General features: G+C 42.2%; 1 protein-coding gene across 1 annotated transcript in view; it reads right to left on the bottom strand.

The window, feature by feature from the left end:
* LOC145394175 (trichoplein keratin filament-binding protein-like) overlaps positions 1 to 24600 on the bottom strand; it is a 112278-nt gene that overhangs the window by 24812 nt on the left and 62866 nt on the right. The window contains exons 8-12 of the mRNA XM_080268158.1: positions 23993 to 24028; positions 14970 to 14983; positions 11870 to 12005; positions 10679 to 10779; positions 8819 to 8924 (exon numbers count right to left, since the gene is read on the bottom strand). Coding sequence (XP_080124284.1) covers positions 8819 to 8924; positions 10679 to 10779; positions 11870 to 12005; positions 14970 to 14983; positions 23993 to 24028 — 393 coding nt within the window. The remainder of the gene's footprint in view (positions 1 to 8818; positions 8925 to 10678; positions 10780 to 11869; positions 12006 to 14969; positions 14984 to 23992; positions 24029 to 24600) is intronic.

Below are 24600 nucleotides of genomic sequence, written 5' to 3'. Positions count from 1 at the left end.
GGGACTGAACAGGGAGGCTGCAATGGATCGTGCAGCATGGAGAGCTGCCATTAGGTGACCAAGGCCGACACATGCAAGCATGTTGGAGCCTTTAAAAACGAACGAAACGAACGATATATATATATATATATATATATATATATATATATATATCCCTTATGGGATTAAGGCGTCTGGCAATACTGTAGATAGATAGATAGATAGATTTATATACAGCAAAGAGAGAGACAGACAGACAGACAGACAGACAGATAGAGATGTAGATAGTACAAAATGAAAATTCAATGAAGTACTGTACAGTAGACCCTCCATTAACATGGTCCCAGTATAGACAACAGACAAATACAATTTACATGCCATAAACCTATACAGCACACTGCCAGTCCCTTATGCAGTCATGAAAACAATTTGTAACTTTTGGCACACCCATATGGTGATGCAGCACCTACATCACAGGCATAGCACATGTGCACTTATGTCCACTGGTCCTTATTATGGGTGGCCTTGACCTGGCACAAATTTGCATCACATGTAATCCACTCATTTTTCATGGCTACTAGCAGGTTTATAATATGGTATGGCTTCCTCCATCTGCCACTTTCCACTTCTACCAGCAGCAGCAAGCATGTCTATCCCTTGATAGATATTTTGGGGATGTCTGGTGAGAGGGAGAGAGTGATGGACACTGCTTATGGCCTAAACTAGAAGTTATATGGTATGGCTTCCTTCATCACCACACTTTCCACTTCTACTGGTAAAGGCAAGCATGTCTATCCCTTATGAGAAAAAGGGATATTTTGTGAAGGTCTGATAAGAAGGAAAATGTGACGGACACTGGTTATAGCTCAGACTTGAACAAGTTAACAATGAATACTGAGGATGAACAGGGAGAGTGTCCTACAAGCTGTTGTTGTTGCTAAACCCCAGTCCATCTTATCATGCAGACCCATCAACTGCAGGTATGTAACTGAATCTATGAGTTTGTCCCATGGCTTCCCTACACCATTAATGGTGCATCTGTATCTTTGTATGGCATATGCTGTGCAGTGCTGCATTATGTGTTATATGAGGTCCCTAATAACATGGTGTACCGAACGCCACATGCTGAAAATGGAGAAAAACGCAGTTAAAGTTGCATAACTTTCAAAATGCCATAACTTTGGAACTAGAGAATATTTTTTAGTGCTTTTTTTTTTATATATTTTAGCTTGAAGTTCGTACTTTCATGTCATGCTAATCTCGGCAGAAGAGAAATTAGTAGCATTCTGCAAGGTACAACAATAGCTGCATTCTTCTCCAGTGTGGTTATTGAGAGACAAAACATACTCTCAGTAAGCATTTTGAACAATCAAACCAACCAAAGATATCAATGGGAAATGTTCACAAAAGCAAAATACTGTAGATGTATGTAATACTATCTTCAGAAATTAAAAACCATTATAAAAAAAGAAATCTTTCAATTTAGCCCACATCTCCAGCCTCCTCGCTCTTTTTCTGTTATGAGATGACCAGCAGCTTTTTGCTCACTACTAGAGTCACTCATGTTCTCGAGACAATGAGAAAAAACACTAAAACAGCTCTGATAATAGCCTGTTAATCCAGGCGTGTTCTACGCCAGCTGGTAAACAAAAAACTGCATCACATCCCAAATCACAGTTGCCAATGTCTTGCCGAGCTCTCTGCCTTTCCCATTTTCTGTACATTATGGCTAACTTACCCTTAAAATCATGCAATTTTATGCTAAAATATTCCATTATGTTAGAATAATGGTACAATAATTAATAATGCAATAAAAAAAATGCATGACTGTGAGCATAAGGAAATGCTAGTATCTGGTAACACCAGACAACACGTTGCTGGGAGGCATTCGGTACATTCAGTGACCAGCGTGAAGGCTTGTCAACGCACTGAGGTGAAGCGGGCAGTGAGACCATGTTACAGAAGGGGAATTTGGACCCTAATGCCAGTTGCTTTCTGTACCTCGTGGTTGCTTTCCAGATCAAGGAGGATTTGGGCTACATAGTGGTATACTTAACTAGGTTTCGCTGGCAGTGGCGCTCGGTACACTATGTTATTAGGGGCCTCATATTGTGTAGGCCTATTCTACAAGCTGGATGCATGTCATCTGTGATTCCACCCAGTCCAAATCTAAGCTAGTGGCTGAGGAAAGCTGGGTGATGATCCAATCTAAGCCTAGCTAGGTGAACTCTATCATCTCTATTTAAGAACACCTCCAATAGGTGGATGTCAGGAGGAATGGGCTTGCAGTATAGTGCTGTGACCGAGGTGTTGTACTGCCATATGCATGAAGTAAGTTTGTAGGTGTTTCTTTGCTGCTAGTGATGGAATGTCTAGAGGTGGGATATTGTTGTAGAGGGTTTAATAATGATTGTGTGGTGAGTGTTTTACATGCCTAGGTGTGCTGCATCTCTCTGCCATGTAATGACTGGGGTGTTGTGTATCAGCACAAGCTGCAGCACAGAACTGACAGCCTCACTGCCTCTCATAGCATGCTAGTCTCTGACAGGGAAGAGTTTAGTTTCAGGGTGTAAGTGAGCTGTGGGAGTGGTTTTGGTGCAGCCAGGGGTGATGCACAGGGCATTGTTCTGCATGATTTGCAAGGTGTTGTAGTAGGTATTACATAGGATGTGAGCCCATACTAGGGAGACATAGGACATCACCAAGCTGATGTATTGTTTGCAGAGTAATGAGGGTGTTTCCTTTTGTTGCCCCAAGTCTGGCTCTGTAGTAGCCCTGGGTGCACTGAGTCTTGGAGTACACTGCCTCTTGATGTCCTGTGCATGATACTTCAATGTGAGTCTGGTGTCGTACAGTATGTCACTTCAAGGATCTTAGTGGACGGGTTATGTGGCACACATGCACTGTTAAAGCGTGATGCAGGAGGAGTACTGTTCCTGTGTTCGTGTTTACTGCTAGTGATGAGTGTGGTGGTAGATTCAGCTGGAGCGATTATCAGCCTGTTGTCCTTAACCCAAGACTGCAGTGTGTTTTGGTAGTCCTGATGCAGTGTGCAGGCTGTCTGCAATGTGGTGTGGTTGCTATGGTGATGTCAACAGCGCATGAGACAATTTTTGTGGGTGGTTGGGGTATGGGAATATCATGCACATATAGGCTTAAGAGTGTGGAGCCCTGTCGAACTCTGTTAGGATTTGGGGGGGAATTTTTGATGTGGGGAACTGAATTCCCCGAGCTAGACCTTGATGGATCATATAGCCCCACTAGGTGACAGGAGAGCACTACCTCTCCAGCAGGGCAGCTACTAGAGTGCAGCGAGAACTCTCAACCTTTTGATCTTGAGTCAGGTGCTCTACTATTGAGCCACCCAGCCCCCAACTCTGTTAGGGAAATTTCATGTTCATGATGACTTCCCCTGAAATGTAACTTGTGCTTACCTACAAGACAAATAGTTGGCAAGCCAGTGTTTGGTGTTGTTCTCCATATTTCTGTAGTATACTCGTATCTTGGAGAGTTATTTGCGTCAGGGGATAGCATCAAAGGCTTTACTAATACTGTATCAATTGAGGCCCCTAATAACACAGTGTACCAAGCGCAACTGCAAGCGAAAACGAGTTAAGTATACCACTATGTAGACCAAACCCTCTTTGATCTGGAAGGCAACCACGAGGTACAGAAAGCAACTGGCATTAGGGTCCAAATTCCCCTTCTGTAACATGGTCTCACTGCCCGCTTCACCTCAGTGCGTTGACAAGCCTTCATGCTGGTCACTGAATGTACCGAATGCCTCCCAGCAACGTGTTGTCTGGTGTTACCAGATACTAGCATTTCTTTATGCTCACAGTCATGCATTTTTTTTTATTGCATTATTAATTATTGTACCATTATTCTACCATAAGGGAATATTTTAGCATAAACTTGCATGATTTTAAAGGTAAGTTAGCCATAATGTACAGAAAATGGGAAAGGCAGAGAGCTCGGCAAGACATTGGCAACTGTGATCTGGGACGTGATGCAGTTTTTTGTGTACCAGCTGGCGTAGAACACTGCCTGGATTAACAGGCAATTATCAGAGATGTTTTAGTGTTTTTTCTCATTGTCTCGAGAACATGAGTGACTCTAGTAGTGAGCAAAAAGCTGCTGGTCCTTCTCATAACAGAAAAAGAGCAAGGAGGCCACAGATGTGGGCACAAAACATTAATAAGAAGCTCAGGAACACTGGGCTTTTGGTTTTGTGAACATTTCCCATTGATATCTTTGGTTGGTTTGATTGTTAGAAATGCATACTGAGAGTATGTTTTGTCTCTCAATAACCACACTGGAGGAAAATGCAGCTATTGTTGTACCTTTCAGAATGCTACTAGCTACTCATTTCTCTTCTACCAAGATTAGCATGACATGAAAGTATGAACTTCAAGCTAAAAAAAAAAAAAAAAAAAAAAAGGGGAGGGGGGGCACTAAAAAATATTCACTAGTTCCAAAATTATGGCATTTTGAAAGTTACGCAACTTTAACTGCATTTTTCTCCATTTTCAACATGTGGCGTTTGGTACACTATGTTATTAGGGGCCTCAATTGTTGTGAGAAGTGTGTTATGTGAGTGCTGCAGAGTTGATGCCATCCAATGCCTGTTGTGTGAGATTAATCAGTGAGGGTTTGTGGAGTGCAGTGCTCAGAATCCACGTTATGAAGGAGCAAGGGGGACATGGGGAGTGACTTTGTAGAGAATGAGGTATTCAGTAATTCTGAATGGTTTGCTAAGTAGTACAATGGGTCTGTATTATGAAAGAAGTGTTGGGTCTTTGTTTGGTTTAAGTATAGTGATGATTTTTCCATGTTTCCACATACTGGAATGAGTAGTTACTGATGTTTATGAAGGACTGGATGCCTTGTGGTCCTAAATGTTTTAGGTGCAGGCTGCTGATGCCATCAAGCCCTGCTCCTGCAGAATTCTTGCTTTCTTTATGACATTACATATGATCAAGTGGAAAGGACTGCCCATGTTGAGATGATTGTTTTTCAAACTCAAGTGACTTAGGTTTGCATAGCGGTTTACAGGTATCTCTGCTTGTTGATTATAGGAATGGATGTGCTGGGTGTTGGAAGTGATGGCAATATGGCTCTTGAAAGTGTATAATTTAGTGATACTGTTAAGTATTTTGCAGAGTCGAAAGGGATCTGTGGAATGACTTAGTGTTATTACAAAGGTCTTCCAGTTTTTCATTTTCTTTGCACTGATTTTGATGCTGATTTCACTGTTTAGTTTTCGGACCCTTGTGATGGTGTCCTGTGCGTGTGGGAGAGGTGAGTTATGTTTAAGTCTGCTGCAGTATATTATGAGGCAGGTAATCTCCGGTGTAATGTTTAGGTTGTAATGTTCTTCATTGCCTTGTGGAATGTGGTGTTTGCATGAGTTGTTGCTGCTGAACACTGCAACAGGCCTGTTAATATTGGTGATGGGTGTACTGTTTAGCATGCTGAAATCTTGTTCTGTTACTTCAGTGAATTTTGTCCAATCTACTTTCTTCTAGTTTGTGTATGTATGGCTTGATCACTCAGGTTTGGATTGTGTTGCTATAGTGATAATGATGGCAAAATAATCTGTTGCGAGTTTAGGTTCTGTTTGCCAGGTGATGTTGAGAGAAACTGTTGGTGAACAGAATGTGATGTCGGCAGTGGAGAGGATGTAGTCTGCCTGATGTGGGACGAGTCTGTACTGTGAGGTGGAACTCAGAATGTACATGTTGTTGAGTTGGGAAGCAATGTCAAGGCATCAACAATTGTTTTCATTGTGTTTTTAACATTAAGATCCCTGGCAATGACAAAGTTAGGTATCAGTGTTTGGGGGAGGAGTTGAGTGTTGTACTGTGCTGCTAGTGTGAGAATGTAAATGTCAAAAATATTGATTTCTTGTTTGCCACCAGATATGACACTGGGTAACTGCATTTTTAATATTGTGTCTAGGGTTGCCATATCTGAACAGTCAAAATACCGGACGCCTCCGCTGAAAGCCATGCTCCCCACCCCCCAACACAAACTTTGGGCTTTTGGCTTTATGAAACCCTTATATATATATATATATATATATATATATATATATATATATATATATATATATACTATATATATATATATATATACTGTATATATATATATATATATATATATATACTGTATATACATGAATGCTACTGTACTGCATCCATCCATTCCATCCATCCATTATCCATCATCCTGACATTTAAGATAAAAGTGACCAGCCTCACTCATCCCTGAATGCCATTATGTAAGCAATAAACCCCAACCATCCCTTGGATATAAACTTGCACAGGCTCAATCCGATTGGAGCGCCTTCTTTAATCTTTTTACAATATATTGGAAAACAGGCAAAGTACAGAACTGGCAAGATTATGACTGTAAAATACAACAATGTCTTAGATGCAGGATAAGATCATAAGAATAACAAATGCTACAGTGGAAAAATAAAAACTATGCCAATATTTGTGTGCAGTTACCATTTATTTTATGGCTATAACAGCACTAAGTAGGAAAAAAAAAAATCGTGGCTGAACAAGAGGAAAAGGCAGGACATTTTAGCTAGCTGCTAGCACTAAACCACCCAAGTTGGCAACACTTACCAGTGACAAAAACAACGAAAGCCTCTCTCTCTCTCTCTCTCTCGTCATTACAGAATTTAATGGTACATTAAATTTTTCAAGAAAAAGTGATGGAAGCTGAAATTCCAGACTTTTGGAGAATTTTTAAAATTCATCCCGGACGAAGATTTTGACACCTAAATGCGGGACATGTTCGGGAAAATCCGGAAGTATGGCAACCCTAGTTGTGTCATTCTGGGAAAGAGATGTGTTGTTTGTGCTGCATCTTTGTTGAGGACTGATGGGTGAATGTATGTAATGATGCCCCCTTTGTGGTCCTCAGTTCTCTCTGAGTGAATGTGTAAGTACTGTCCAATTTTGGGAGGTCCGTTGTGTGTGTCAGTTCTTGTTGGAGTGCTATGTATATGTCATGGTCATGAAGGAATTGCTCAATTTCTTATGCTTTTTGTGGTGTCCACCAACATTTAGCTGTAATAAGTTTATGTGGATTCATGGCAGTGAGCATCATATGTGTGTCTGCTGTAGGCATAGTGCCTGTGCTCATGCTCAGGAACTAAGATGTGATGTCTGTGGTTGTGAGAGTGGGAGAGTTGTTGGAGAGGGTGGGGGGAGGTGTGCTTGGTATAAAAGAAGGAATGTCTGTGAATGGGATGGACCTGTCACACACCCATTTGCTGTGGCACTGACTGGTATTTGTTAATATAGTGCATGTGATGTGGATCCATTCTCTACAAGATGTGCACCGAAGAGATCCACGTGTGATCCATGTGTATATCTTATGCTAGTGATGTGTATGGAGCAAACAGGGCAAATGTAGTATTTGGGGGAGCCCAGAAGTGCTCTCAGCATCTCCAGTTAGTGTGAGAAACTGGGAGATGATCACCAAAGAGACATTTCCCTTAATGTAAAAAATGGTGTAGGGTGCGACTGTCCCCACGTGGGAAATAGTGCCCCACCAGGCTGGACCAGGGTCCTCCAAGCAGGATCCAAAGCAGGACATGGAAGTTCTATTCCCAGGCAGGAGTCAAATCTGTTTCTCTCCTTTCAGGATAATGAAAATAAGCCAGTGGTAAAAATCTTCACATCCCAAACCCCTTGTAAGAACTATCATGATGCTTACAACACCAATGCTGTGAGATGGGGAGGTATTACACTTAAATTTACACACACACACACACACACACACACACACACACACACACACACATGCAAGCATCATTTTCTAGTGTTCATTTCTTGTTACACTTCAACATTCAAGATGAAGACATGAAAATTTTTGGCCTGGTTAAAGATCTGTAAGCCCTCCATTTTGCCAGGTTTATGTCTGGTGGACTTGCAGTTGGTGGGAAAATTAAAAATATTTTACCCTTTACAGTATTTTGGCAACTAAAGCTCACGACTGAAAAATAATTCCTGAGCATGAATCATGAACCACTGCTGCCAAACAGAAAAATATGAGGCCAAAGCTTTCAAAAAGCCAACTTTGATATATTTGGCTTGAAAAATGCCAACCTGGCAACCCTATTATTTAGCCCAATCAGCTAGGACCATAAATAAGATTTGATCATTCGCCATTTCAACCACAAATGAGAAGAAAATAAGCAAGTGACAGAGGCAACTGAATGTGTAAATGTGGAAGATGACATGGAAGAAAATGGACATAGCCTAACATGAATACCGACTTTGATGAAATGGTGGCAGAGGCAGAGGCCGCAATGGAGGCACTGGTGGAGGAGAGACCAGCAAGGGGGGCCATGGAGTTGGACGTTAGCCTGACTTTGTCAGCCTTGGATACTAGTTTAGTCTATCAGTGCACCTCAATTTCTGTTAACTGGTTAGTATTAAAAAAATATGTTCTATCTCTATCTATCTATAGCCCGACGCCCTAATCCCGCAAAGGGTGGCCGCAGACAAAACGCCTCCAAGTCACTCTGTCACCCACCATCCCTCCACTAATTATTTATTACCTCTCAACAATAAAGTAAAAGTGGAATACAAGAAGAATCAAGTGTTTTATTGACCCCTCAGAACCAATTAAAATATTCCCCGTTTAATTAAGCCCTTGGATTTGGCAAAACAGGGTTTGGCGAGATTATTTTGGCACCAATTACAGTAGTCCCCAAAATGAAGGGCTCATTGTAGTTTATAACAACCATTTTTTTTTTTTTTTTTTTTATGCATTCCCACAACCATCCTACTTATAGTGTGAACCATCTTCTCCCTACCTGGTGCTGAAGACCCTTGATCACATCCGCCATAAGCTTGTCTCTTGCTCGCTGCTCCTTCTCCCACTCACTTTTTCGCTTACGCCACATTCTTTCTGCCTCCTCACTGCCATGACAAAGCACAGTCATGGAAAGTAAGAAGAGAAAGTTGTATAAACATTATCATGCAGCCAGTATCGAAGGATTTTAACAAGGAAAATTTTTTCTCATAAACTACATGCCACTGAAGTCATACAAATTATGGTATGCTTTGCCTAATACAGGATCCTACCATGTGTCACTTAACACCACTGATGTGCTACTAAAAGCTAGAGTGTCAAGTGCAAATTGTTTTAACCCCTGACATGCAGGCAACATTATGTAACAGCTGTGCATGAGGAGGCGGACATCATTATATAACGTCCAGCCATTTTCTATTCTAATTTATTGGTGAAATTTGCCAATATGGCATCCTCATCACCTACTGTCCTGCCCTCTACCTACCAGCCTTAAAACAAGTAAAATAGAATATACGTACATAAGTTGTATTGTTATAAGTGTTCAAGTATAATAGAATATACGTACGTAAGTTTTACTGTTATAAGTATTCAGGCAAAATAGAAAACACATAAATAAGAGTTTGGAGACACTGAACAGTGTAAAGAATGCATAAATGATAAATTTAGTGTTCTGTGGTGAAGAAAAAGTAAATGAGTGAAGAGTCCACTAGCCTTGCCCTAGGCGTGCCTGGTGATAAGTTGCCTGACCGCGCTCCTCCCTTGCTCCTCCTACAACCAGCCGAGGCATATTACCACATAAGTAACACCTTTTACCTTCGTTTTTCATTCATTTTCAGTTATTTATGCATGTTTAGGGTTATTCCTTTATACCTTATTTTTCCAAAAATATGCCGCCCCACATGGTCGTATAACTGATAAGTCACCTGCCCTTAAGGGGTTAAGTGAGGGCTACGTTCCAGTAAGGATGATTATCTTCTCACATACAATACTAAGAAATCATATTCAGGTTGCAAATAAGCATCAAAATGTGTTTGGTGTTGCAAGTGGGAATTTTTCATTTGTTCATTCATAAAGGCTCCAACAAGCATGCATCCGCCTTGGTTACTTAATGATCGTTCTTAACACTGCTCAGCCTCTAGCAGTCTCTCTATTCAGTCCCTTTTCCCTGAGGACACACTCTATGACCCTGACCTGAGTCTTTTTTTTGATATGCAAGAAATATTAAAGTTAATATGCAACATCTTAACTCCTTCAGTATCATGACACATTTCTATATGTTATTTTTCCTACCACCAGATAATTTTATTCTGCTTAGGACAGGCTCCTAATAGTGAAGGGGTTACTGTAGGCTATATCTAACTCCTCCGGTTCTTAAAGTTTCTCCAGAGCTGAAAAAAAAAATTAGTCTGGTGAAAGTATAAAATAAAATAATAAATCTGCCATCAGATTCAAGGCATTTATAGCCAACAATGTTGCTTCATGTAAAACTTGATAATCTGTTATTTAACAGCTTCACAGTGAAAAATGGTGCTTGATAAAGGCACAGACATACAATAACTGGTTATACAAAGATCCCTCAATTCCCTCCCTATCCCCTGGATAAAGTGACTGTAGAAAGAGGTAACTTCAGAATAGTTTACAGTCCACCAGGTTCATGTCCTGTTAACACTGGGGCCATACTAAAATGACAACAACAACTGAAACAAAAACAACACGGCAAAACATGTGCTAAGTGAAAGCATATTAAATGAAGAATTACTTTGCAGTATCCTTTTTCCACAATTACAGTCCACAGTTATCTACTCTGCAGCTATTTTGTTCACTGCGTGTTGCAATACTGGTGAGGGTATGAATAACTCACCTGAAGAGGAGGTCATACTCTCTTTCCCTGAGTACTTCAAGGCGTCGCTGTTCACCCAAAACCGCCCGCAGCCACTCACCCTCCGCACGGCGCTCTTTCATCTAGCCCAACACAAGAAGGTTTTGAATTAACCCCTTCAACCTGATAACAAGTTTTTGTTTAATTTTCTATCTCCACATGATTTTATTCAGCTTAAGAAAGATTTTTTCAAACTGCAGGAGATTGATTTAGCTATAATCTCTTCCTTCACTACAAGAAATGAATATATGGTAATCACTGAGTAAAATCATATGGTGGTATGAAGAATACTGTAATGTTATCCCACTGAAGAGATTAATGCTTAATGACTACACAAGGATTATTAAGGAAGATACTTGATTTTTGCTGAGCCTCAGTTTCCCCAGCTACAACATGCAACTACTGAATCCAGTAAAGGGTGGCCACAAATAATTCACCTACATATTACCCTGTCCTCTGCCATTATGCTCCCCTATTGGCTGAAAGTTCAGCCATGCATTAGAATAACAAAAATACTCCAAAAAGTTACTGGAAACTGTTTGAGTGAAGGAAAAAATAAAAGTTCAGCATTTTTTCCACTCAAAGTGAGTCCAAACGAAGGCACCATTAGGAAGACACATCACACCACACAGAACACTACCCAGGCATCAGAAATGGGGAAAGGATGTATCATACCAGAACCAAAACTGAGGAGTAGGTGCTTTGCTACTTGCCTCCAGTTGTTTGGGAGAGAGAGAAGAGGAAGAGGAGTGACTGCGAGTAGCAAAGAGAGTGACAAATGTATACTAAGACACGACATACTGGAGGTCAATCTGCCATGGCCATCTCACTCTAAAGGGATTCCCAAGGAGGTGCATGGTGGTGGTGTAGGAGGAGGAGGAGGTTATCAGTAACTACATAACTAGTGTCACATACACAGGAATAGTTTTCAAAATGATGAATGAAATCAAATATTTTGATGGGTTATTATAAATATATATATATATATATATATATATATATATATGAAAATGATAAGCCAAGAGTAAGAGCAGTGGAGATAGGACCGCTGAGGAATGTATGTGGAGTACAGAGGGAGGATAGGATACGAAATGATACACACACACACACAACATGGACATTCCACCTGGGGAAAAAAAAAAAAAAAAAGTATACAAAACATGGGCATTCCACCTGTTCATCTGCAGACTCTGCTGCTGGCAGACCCCTCAAGAGGTCTTCCACAATGGCTTCATCTTCAACCAATTCTGCCTGGATATCACTTGCTCGTTTCTTTAATTTCAGCTGGTACTGCCGAGCCCAGAATAATCTGTGGGATGATTAGTTTTATATTTCCAAGCTGCTGTATATTTACACATATGTACAATATGCTGAGTTGTATTGCATCACATCATGCTGTGTAATTTCAACCTATTTTTCACTTGTAGCAAATGATTCAGAGGCACCCATGGAAAGGGACAATTACACAAACATATAAGTATTTTAATAGTCATGGGAGGAATCATCCCAGACTCAAAAAGTTCAGAAGAGTATGAAATGTGTAATGTCTATAGTTAACTTATGGACTATTGACCACAGTTCCACCTATGTCTATGAGGGAATGCAAGTCACAGATCAAGCTGTGTCCTTGACAACTGCACTTCATATTCTCCAACCACAGCTGAGAAAAACACACTGGCATCTCTCAGCAACAGACCTGATGGTAGGAGGTGGCGACCCTCATCCTCTCACTCAGTGCCATGCTGCCTACTTTTTGCTTCACTTTATGATCTTTATCATTCCTTTTCTGTATCTGCCTTCCTCTCATCTTATTTCTTTCATCTTTCCTGTCACTGTAATTACTCTTCTCTCCATTTCAGGTGGTTTTACAATAAGTGACAGACATAAAGCTTTCCTTTAATTCCAGCAACCATTTACATTGCTGGGTGGTAATCATATAAACAAATTTTGAGGTGATTTGGAGTCTACTATGGTGCCCCAGGTAAACTGGTGGAGAGGACACAAATGCGGTATCCATTCAGAAACCATACCTCCACACTCTTCCCCACGTCTCACTGTGGCAAGGAGCTGTCCACTGCATGGGAAGGCCCTGCAGGGGCAACTGCTTCCCTATGGTTGATGGGTCTGCTCACCCTGACAGACTGAGATATTCAACAACAACAACAACAGCAGTAGCCCTCCTCTCATCACACCACCACCCAACAGTGTCCCTGTTTCACTTGTGACACCAACAAGGGTGGTAATACATTGTCATGTGATGATACAATTTGATGATATTACACCTAGTAATGTATGCAACCTGATGCACATTGCTACACCCCAACAAAGACACAAACTTTCGCTTCCTTCGCCATCATATACCCTGCATATATATCTATCACTGCAATAATCTATCTATCTATCTATTGCCAGACGCCTCAATCCCGTTTGGGGTGGCCACAAACAAATCGCCTCCAAGTTGCCCTGTCCCCCGCCATTTCACTCCCCTGCTCCCAACTCACACCCCCCTCTCTCATATACCTCTCCACCCCATCCCTCCATCTCATCCTCGGCCTCCCCCTCCCTCTTTCCCCCTCCACCTCACTCACATACACTCTCTTCGTCAGTCTTTGACCCTCCATCCTCTCCACATGGCCAAACCACCTCAGTGTGTTCCTCATAACGCTTCCTATCACATCCACATCAACACCACAACGCTCCTTTATATCCTCATTCGTCAGCCTGTCTCTCCATGTGACTCCAGAGGCTCCTCTTAAATAACTCATTTCCATGGCTCTCACTCTTGACTTGTGTCCTTCCAACAACGTCCAAGCTTCACTTCCGTACGTTAGAGTTGGTATCACAATACTGTCATGTAGTAACTTTTTCACTTCCATGCTCACTTCCCTGTTTCTTATCACTGCTTTCAAAGAACCAGCAACCTTTCTTCCCTGCTGTACCCTTTCAAGCACTTCACCCTCCAAACCTCCATCCTTACTCATCACACTACCCAAGTACTTAAACATACTCACATTTTCCAATTCCTCACCATCCAACCTCGCTGTACATTCACTGGCTTCACCTCTCTCAAAGACCATCACTTTACTCTTCCCTACATTCACCTTTAGATTCCGTTTCTTACACACTCTTTCAAACTCATCCACCAAGCCTTGCAGCTCCCCTTCGTCTTCACTCAACAACACGGTATCATCTGCAAACAACAGTACAGGGAGTTTCCAAACACTATCCTCTCTCACCAGGGCCACTCCAACATCCACTACCCTACCTTGTACCTCTTTTATTACCCCATCCATGTACAGATTGAACAACCATGGAGACATGACACATCCTTGTTTCAACCCAACTTTCAAAGAGAAAAATTCACTTAGTTCACCATCCACACGCACTGTAGCCTTCGCACCATCGTACATACTCTTCACAGCATTCAACAACTTCCCATCTATTCCATATATTCTTAACACTTTCCACAATCCTAGTCTATCCACCCTGTCATATGCTTTCTCCAAATCCATGAAAGCCGCATACAACTTCTTTCCCTTCTCTAGAAACTTTTCCACTAAAGATCTGAGAATGAATATCTGATCTACACAACCTCTTCCCTTCCTAAAGCCTCCCTGTTCTTCTCCAACTAATTTCTCTGTTCTTTCTCTAACTCTGTCAATAAGTATCCTACCATATACTTTTCCTATTATACTAAGAAGACAAATGCCCCTATGATTACCACACACTTCTTTTTCCCCTTTTCCTTTGTACAAGGGAATAATTATACCTGACTTCCAATCCTCCGGGACTCTACCTTCCTCCCAGGCCAATCTGCACATCTTCCACATCCATTCTACTACTATCTCTCCCCCATGCTTCAGCATTTCACCACACACTCCATCAATTCCTGGGGCTTTCCCTGATTTAACTTTCTTCATTGCTTCCACAACTTCTATCCTACTGATTTCTTCCTGTCTTCTCACCTCCCTCCTTCTTCCAGCCATTCCCCAGCCACTTATACTCGCATTACTTCCATCCTCCACGTTCAACAATTCCTTAAAGTGTTCTCTCCATCTGCTCACTTTTTCTCCCTTCTCCACTAGTAATCTACCATTTTTATCTTTCACTCCCTGCTAACTTCACTTCCACCCTGTCTTACTCTTTTCACCTCTTTCCAGAACATTTTCTTACAGTCCCTCCACTTTACACTCAAATTCCTTCCAAATTCCTCATCCACTCTCTTCTTACTCTCTCTTACTAATCTTTTCACCTCTCTCTTTCTACATATAACTCTCTCTTCCGCCTCTCAACTTCTTCCACGCCCCTATTTCTCATCCATTCATTGTATGCTTTCTTCTTTTGTGCCACAGCCCGTTTCACCTCTTCAGTCCACCACACTGTTCCTTGCACCCCCCTCCGTCTTCTCTTCCTTCTACACACCACATCACGTGCTGCACATATTTCTTCTGTAAATATTCTACACACACCTTCCACGTCCCCCATCTGCTCCAACTCATATTTGCCCAATCGTTCCTCCACTTCTCTCTTATACTCTGCCTTTTTCTCATCCTCTTGTAACCTTTCCACTCTCCTTGCAACTACTCCTTCCTCTCGTCTTTCCCTTCTTCTATTCCTCCATCTTACTTGAACTTTAACTCTGGCCACCACCAAGTAGTGGTCAGAAAGTCCACTCCCCCAACCTCTATAAACTCTTGCATCCAATATACATCTTCGCATCCTTTCATCCACACACACATAATCAATCATTGCCTTCCTTTCACTCAGTTCACCACCCACCCTTCTCATCACTCGCCATGTATACCTGTGGATCATTTTATGCCTGAAGAGGGTATTGGCTATCACCAAACCCATCCCAGCACAAATGTCCACTAACGCACTCCCATTCTCATCTATCTCAGCAGGCACACCCCACTCACCAACTATTCCATCCACCTTCACATTCCCAACTTTACCATTCATATCACCAATCAAAAACACTCTATCATTCCTTCCAAACTTTTCCATGCACACTTCTACATTTGTCCAGAACTCTTCTCTCACTCTTCTAGCACGATCTTGCGTTGGCGCATACACACACACAATCGCCCACATTTGTATTCCAACTTTCAACTTTACCCACACAATCCTTGATCCCACTGATCCATACTGTCTTATGCTCCTCTTCCATCTTTTACTCACAACTATACATACTCCTTCCTTTGCCCTCTCATTCTCACCTACTCCTGCACATATACCCCATCCATACTCCCATTCTCTCACACTTTCTCCTCTCCATTTTGTTTCAGTTATTCCACATGCATCCACTTTCGCATCCTCAAGCACCTGGACAATCTCTCTCTCTTTCACCTCATCATTTGCTCCCCTTACATTCCACGTTCCAATTGCAATGTCCTTTGTCCGGTCCTTGGTCGTCAACGTTTGGTCAGTCCTTGTCCGAGGCTTATTGTTTGTTTTTTTAGTTAGTTGTTTTCCAGGGAGGGGCACTAACCCTCCGCCAACCCTTTTAGTCGCCTTTTACGACAAGCAGGGATACTGGGGGAGTATTCTTGACAAACCCCCCTACCCCCAGGGGGGTCTGCTCACCCTGACAGACTGAGATATTCAACAACAACAACAACAGCAGTAGCCCTCCTCTCATCACACCACCACCCAACAGTGTCCCTGTTTCACTTGTGACACCAACAAGGGTGGTAATACATTGTCATGTGATGATACAATTTGATGATATTACACCTAGTAATGTATGCAACCTGATGCACATTGCTACACCCCAACAAAGACACAAACTTTCGCTTCCTTCGCCATCATATACCCTGCATATATATCTATCACTGCAATAATACAAACCTTAAATAAAAGGTTCATTTTTGGTCTTTTGTGCAATGGGATGGATCCTAAGGCAGGAAACTTCACATTCCATGCATTAAACATCAAAGCACACCCCTACACTGATGACCTTACCACTTCTAGACAACACCCTAACTAATTCAAAAAACCATTAGGTCCCACATATCTGGTCCATCACATCATATTCCAACCTCCACCAGACAGACAAAAGAAAACTTCTGCCTCATACTGCACCCAGCAATATAACAACCTATCACAAGACCCTGGTAACACTATTGTATCTATCACCTAATCCCTAACCGGTCCATCAGCAGCATGAGGGCCTAAGGTTGGACTGCTTACTTCAGACATTTAAGGCATGTAACCAGCTGCTTACCCCTGAGTAATATTATGTGGGCAATAAACCCCGGCCATCCACTAGATGCAATCCCTTATGAGGAACATCAAGCTGAAGCATCCGAACCCACTAAATTACAGGCATCCACTTAGCTATACTGTATGGTTATCACCAACACACTAAGTGGTTTCCTGAAGTGCAGGAAACCATTTGACTTGTTACTCAATTTAGAGTCACTTGAAAGTACAAATACATCAAATGCATGGTGGGCATCCCCACCTACATGTTTTATTTAATCATCATCATCATCATCCCAACATCTTTGCCCACTCAAAACAATGGTGGTAGGGTTCAGATTTCAAGAAGGGAGGAAAACACGATAAAGGAGAACTAAACAACAGAATTCTCTGTGAAATAGGCTACAAATTTATTCTTACACCATTCAAGCCCTTGAAATCCTGACTCCACTTAACAGACAAAACCTTCCACACCCCTACACTGATGACCTTACCACTTCTGGACAACATCCTAACTACTTCAAAAAACCATTAGGTCCCACACATCTGGTCCATCGCATCATATTCCAACCTGCACTAGACAGACAAAAGAAAACGTCTGCCTCATACTGCACTGAGCAATATGAATATCAACCTATCACAAGCCCCTGGTAACACTACTGTATCTATCATCTAATCCCTAACTGGTCCATCAGCAACAAGAATTTGGCTCTCTTTTGTATTGTTTTTGCTTTTTTCTTGGAAGGAACAGTTTGTGGGCTACTGGCCTTTGGTTCCTTCTTTTTTGCATAAAAATATATATATATATATATATATATATATATATATATATATATATATATATATATATACACAGTATATATATATATATATATATATATATATATATATATATATATATATATATATACACAGTATATATATATATATATATATATATATATACACACACATGAGGTGCTACCCAAAAGGTCTAGTAATTTGAATATTGTAGGAAAATAAGTTACCTCACCTCCTAGTTCTCACTGTCGCCTTTGAAGTAGTCCCCTTGGGCATGTATACATTGGTCCCAGCATTTTTTCCATGAGTCCATGCATTCCTGGAAGGCTTCAGGCGTGATGGTCTTGAGCAACCTCCTGTGATTCTGTCTGGATCTCCTCAATCGCGTCAAATCGGCGCCCTTTTAGTCGTAATTTCAGCTTAAGAAACAGGAAAAAGTCGCAAGGGGCAAGGTCAGGCAAATAGGGTGGGTGGGGAATGAATACCGTGTTAGTTTAAGTCAGGAACTGCCGGACAACAATAGATGTGTGGGTAGGAGCATTGTCATGATGCAGGACCCAGTCTTTGTTCTTCCACTGTTCTGGACATTTGAAGCAGATGTTCTCCCTCAGATGCTGCAAAACTTCATAGAAAAACTTTCTGCTGACAGATTGTCTGGGTGAGATGAATTCCTTGTGAACAATCCCTTGGATATCAAAGAAAAATATCAACATCGACTCGACAATGCTGAGCCATTGGTCCACCACTGCAAAACCAACAAACCACCTACACAACACGTTACAATAGTAAGCGCAGTTCAACAACACGTCTGCTCACAGACACGGCCGGGGCCACACTGATGCACAAGGGGTGCTGCTGACTCCTCCTAGCAGCAAAAGACAAAACTTCAAACGGTTGGCTCCCTCTGTTCAAATAACTGGAACTTTTGGGTAACGTCTCATATATATATATATATATATATATATATATATATATATATATATATATATATACATACAGTAAGATCTCACCATAACGGACCAAATGGGGCCCAAACCATTCCGAAAAATGCAAAATTCCAATAAAAGCGACATCCGGACTTCCCCCTGCTAATCCGGACTTTTTCCAATATATCAGACATTAGTTAGGATAGCATGAACGGTCTTTAAACTGTTCTTTTTTTTTTTATGTGAGGAAGAAGGAACCAAGGGCTGCGAGCCTGCAAAACTGCTCCTTCCAAGAGAAAAACAAAATACATGAGAGAGCCAAACTCAAGATCCGATCATTTCGAGATGCCTAGACACACTGTGTTTGAAAGACTGGAGATCATAGGAAGCAGGAAATACAGACAGAGGGAGACGGTTCCAGAGTTGACTTGTTGCATAAATGAAGGACTGGGACTGGGAGGAACGGTTAACTCTTGCATTAGAGAGTTGGACAGAAAAGGGATGAGAGTTTGCTGCTAGATGGGTGCTACGCGCCCGTTGTAGAGGTGGAGGAATGCATGCTGACAGTTAAGAGGAGCAGTGACCATTGAAGTAGCGATAGAAAGGACATAAAGATGCAACAGTGCAGCGAAGAGATAGAGGTTGAAAGAAGCTGGTAAGAGGAGGAGAGTTAATGAGATGAAAAGCCTCTGATTCCACCCTATTGACTACCACTGTGGTATTGTACTGTGTTATAACTTCACTACATTAATCAAATGGTATAATATATATTATAAGACTGTACTGCACACTGATAAACATGTCTTTTATTTACCTATATTGTGGTGAACATAGCTGAAGTGGTCAGGCAGTCCAGACTGCTTCTGGCTTTATCAGACTTTTCCCGATATACTGTATAAGAATTTATTCCGGTAGCTCCTCAAGTCCGCTAAAAGCAAATTCCAGTCTACTGAAGTCCATTATATCAAGGTTTTACTGTGTGTTTATATATATATATATATATATATATATATATATATATATATATATATATATATATATATATATATATATATATATATATATTGTATATATATCTATATATATATATATATATATATATATATATATATATATATACAGTCTTTCCTCATACTTCGATGGAGGTATGTTCCACCAAAACTGCGCGAAGTATGAAACGTCAAAATATGAAGTTAATTGTTTATGTGAAAAATTAAAAGTGTTCCAGAGGGACAGCTAGGTTACCTACCTAACCTTGTTAAAAAAAATCCTCAAACACGAGAAATACCTAACAAAGTGATCTGAAGAATATTTTTAGGTTACATTACATTGTATCTAAGGTCAAACTGGGTGATAATAACAGGTAAAAATAAAAAATGTACGTACGAGTACACAATTTATTGAAAATTTGACAAAAAAAAGAAAATCAAATGCAGGGGTTAGGTAAGGATCTTCTTGCAGGGCATGTGAAGTTCTGTACAAGGTGGATGGGGGATAGTGACTAGGTGTGGGCATGAGTGTATTTGTGTGTGCATGTGCATGCGTGTGTGAAGGGCATGTGAATTTCTGTACAGGGTGGATGTGGCTAGTGACAAGGTGGCATGGGCCTTTCTGGGGAAGACCAATTACCATCACCTAGGCTGAATCCTTCGAAGCCAAACCCTGGTTCCAGTTCATCTGCCTCTTCTCCGTCCATTTCTCCTTCCTCCTCATTCCCAGTACCAGACACATCCAAGTCTCTAATAATATCTGCTACATTTGGTCTTTCCTGGAAATATCTTGTTATTTTTGTTTGTTTCTGCTCCCTAATGCTGTTATTATACACTTCTGACAGTTTAGACTTTGTAGCATTTAAGCTGGACAGGATTTCAGGTACCACTGGAATGGTCCTGGTGTAGGCCTCGATGGTGGTTACCAGCTCTGTTACGGTGGACAAGCAGTGGGATAATTTCTGCATGCTCATCTTGGCCTCCTTTGGCTGCTCTGGGCTTTCAGTCTCTTCCTCTCTATTCATCTCTTCCTCTGTTATTTCCATCGCAGCTGCCTCCTTGTTGTAATTTGCCAACAAGTGAGCATCGGTACACTATCTATCTATCTAGCTATTGCCAGGTGCCTTAATCCCGAATGGGGTGGCCACAAACAAATCGCCTCCACGTCGTCCTGTCCCACGCCATTGCACTGCCCTGCTCCCAACTCACACCCCTCTCTCTCATATACCTCTTCCACTCCATCCCTCCTCAGCCTCCCCCTCCCTCTCCCCCTCTCCACCTCACTCACATACACTCTCCTCATCAGTCTCTCACCCTCCATCCCCTCCACATGGCCAAACCACCTCAGTGTGTTCCTCCTAACGCTTCCTATCACATCCACATCCACACCACAATGCTCCTTTATATCTTCATTTGTCATCCTGTCTCTCCATGTGACTCCACAGGCTCCTCATACATAACTCATTTCCCCTGCCCTCACTCTTGACTTGTGTCCCTCCAACAATGTCCAAGCTTCACTTCCATATGTTAGAGTTGGTATCACAATACTGTCATCATCTTCTTCTCCTTTCGGCTCTCCCCTTAGGGGTCGGCACAGCAGATCACCCCTCTCCATCTTACTCTGTCTTCTGCATCTTCTTCTCTTACATCTACCATCCGCATGCCCTCCTTCACTACATCCATAAACCTTCTCTTTGGCATTCCTCTCTTTCTCCTGCCTCGTAACTCCATTTCCAGCATCATCCTCCCGACATACTCCTCATCCCTCCTCCGCACATGTCCAAACCATCTCAGTCTCGCCTCTCTAGCTTTGTCCCCAAACTGACTTACCTGCGCTGTCCCTCTAATATGTTCATTTCTAATTTTGTCCAACCTCGTCACTCCTAGTGAAAAACGCAACATCTTCAATTCTGCTACCTCCAACTGTGCCTCCTGTCTTTTTGTCAGTGGTACTGTCTCCATTCCGTACAACATGGCTGGCCTTACTACAGTCTTATAACCTTTCCCTTTCATTTCTGCAGAGACCCTTCTGTCACAGATCACTCCAGTCACCTTTCTCCACCCACTCCATCCCGCCTGCACTCTCTTTTTTACCTCTCTACCACACTCTCTGTTACTTTGTACAGTTGACCCCAAGTATTTGAATTCATCTACCTTTGCCACCTCTACACCTTGCAGCCTCACGGTACCCCTGTCATCTGTCTCATTTACACACATGTACTGAGACTTGCTGCTGCTTACTTTCATTCCCCTTCTCTCCGGTGCATATCTCCATCTCTCAAGCTCTGCCTCAGCTTCCTCCCGGCTCTTACTACATATCACAATGTCGTCCGCAAACATCATTGTCCACGGAGGCTCCTGTCTAATCTCATCTGTAAATCTGTCCATCACCATTGCAAACAAGAAGGGACTCAAAGTCGATCCTTAATGCAATCCCACCTCCACCTTGAAACCCTGTCATTCCTACTGCACATCTCACTGCTGTTACACTATCGTTGTACATGTCCTTCACCACCCTCACATACAGTACTTCTCTGCCACTCCTGACTTTCTCATACAGTACCACAGTTCCTCTCTTGGTACCCTGTCATAAGCCTTCTCCAAGTCTATAAACACACAGTGCAACTCCTTCTGGCCTTCTCTGTACTTCTCCATCACCATTCTCAAAGCAAATATGGCATCTATAGTACTTCTCCCTGGCATGAAACCAAATTGCTCCTTGCAGATCCTCACTTCTCTTCTCAGCCTAGCTTCCACCACTCTTTTCCATATCTTCATTGCATGGCTGATCAGCTTTATACCTCTGTAGTTGCTGCAGCACTGCACATCACCCTTGTTCTTGAAAATCAGAACTAGAATACTTTTTCTCCACCTCCGACATCCTCTTACCCTCCAGGATTTTGTTAAACAATCTGGTAAACCACGTCACAGCCATCTCTCCTAAGCTCCTCCATGCTTCCACTGGTATACCATCTGGGCCCACTGCCTTGCCATCCTTCATCCTCTTCATGGCATTCCTCACTTCCTCTCTGCTGATCTCTTGCACTTCCTGACTCACTACCTCCAACCCTTCCAACCTTTCCTCTCTCATACTTTCTATATTCACAAACTCTTCGAAATACTCCTTCCACCTTCTTAGTACACTCTCCTCACTTGTCAGTACATTGCCATCTGCATCCTTTATCATTCTAACATGCTGCACATTTCGCCCAGCTCTGTCTCTCTCCCTAGCTAATCGGTACAGGTCATTTTCCCCTTCTCTTCTATTCAACTTCTCGTACAGCTTCTGGTATGCATTTTCTTTTGCCTTAGCAACCTCTTTCTTGGCTATGTTCCTCATCTCCTTATTTTCCCGAGTGTTTTCTTCGTCTCTGTGTCTATTCATATTCTTCTTTGCCTGCTTCTTCCTATTTATGCTATCCTGTACTTCCTCATTCCACCACCAAGCCTCCTTGTCTTCTCTCCTCTGTCCCGATGTCACCCCAAGTACCTTCTTGGCTTTCTCCCTCACCACTTCTGAGATCACTGCCCATCCATCCTCGTCTTCCCAGCCTCCAAAAACCTGGCTCACCTCATCCCTAAATTTACTACTAAAGTCTTGCTCCTTCAGCTTCCACCACCTAATCCTTGGTTCAGCTCTCACTTTCCTCCTTGTCTTCACTTTCAGACTCATCTTTCCAACCAACACCCTATGCTGTCTTACTACACTCTCCCCTGGCACTACCTTACAATCACTGAATTCTTTCAAATTGCATCTCCTGCATAGGATGTAATCTATCTGCGACCTCCTTCCCCCACTCTTATACGTAATCCTGTGCTCCTCCTTCTTCCTGAAATAAGTGTTTACTGCAGCATATCTCCATCCGTTTTGAAAAATTAACAACCATCTGACCCTCAGCGTTCCTCTCCCTGACATCATACCTGCCTATCACCTCCTCATCACCACTATTTCCTTCTCCAACATGCCCATTCAAATCTGCTCCCATAACCACTCTTTCCTCCCTGGGTATGCTCTGAATCACTTCCTCTACTTCACTCCAAAACTCTTCCTTTTCCACCAAGTCAAACCCCACTTGCAGGACATATGCACTGATGACATTAATCAGGACCCCCTCAGTTTCCATCCTCAAACTCATTACTCTATCCGACACTCTCTTCGCCTCCAATGCACTATCTATATACTTTTCCTTCACTACCACCCCTACACCATTTCTCCTCCCATCCACGCCACGGTAAAACAACTTGAACCCTCCTCCAATCATCCTCACTCAACTTCCCTGCCATTTTGTCTCCTGCACACACAGTATATCCAACTTTCTTCTCTCCATCATATCGGCCAGCTCTCTCCCTTTACCCATCATTGTGCCCACATTCAAAGATCCCACTCTTATCTCCACTCTTCTACTCTCCCTTCTCTCCCGCTTCCTCTGGGACTGTCTTCCTCCTCTTCTCCTCCTCTCCTTCCTTTGTCCAACAGTCGCATACTTTCCACCGGCCCCCTGTTGGACAACAGCACCAGTGGTGGTCGTTATTGATCTGGGCCACGACCGATCCAGTATGAAGATTCCTTTTGTGCTCCGCATATTAAGTTGGCTAAGGGTTTTTACGCCGGATGCCCTTCCACGACACAACCCTCCCCATTTATCCGGGTTTGGTACCAGCACAGAGTTGCACTGGCTTGTGCCTCCAGTGGCTGTCATGTAGTAACTTTTAAACTTCCATGCTCACTTTCCTGTTTCTTATCACTGCTTTCAAGGAACCAGCAACCTTTCTTCCTTGCTGTACCCTTTCAAGCACTTCATCCTCTAAACTTCCATCCTTACTCATCACACTACCCAAGTACTTTAATGTACTCACATTTTCCACCTCCTCACCATCCAACCTTACTGTACATTCACTGACTTCACCTCTCTCAAAGACCATCACTTTACTCTTCCCTACATTCACCTTTAGATTCCGTTTCTTACACACTCTTCCAAACTCATCCATCAAGCCTTGCAGCACC

The sequence above is a fragment of the Coenobita brevimanus genome, chromosome 26, assembly GCF_032717465.1.
Source record: "Coenobita brevimanus isolate Jiangsu-jjx chromosome 26, ASM3271746v2, whole genome shotgun sequence".
Taxonomy (NCBI): Eukaryota; Metazoa; Arthropoda; class Malacostraca; order Decapoda; family Coenobitidae; genus Coenobita; species Coenobita brevimanus.
This window is presented reverse-complemented; position numbering and strand designations above follow the sequence as displayed.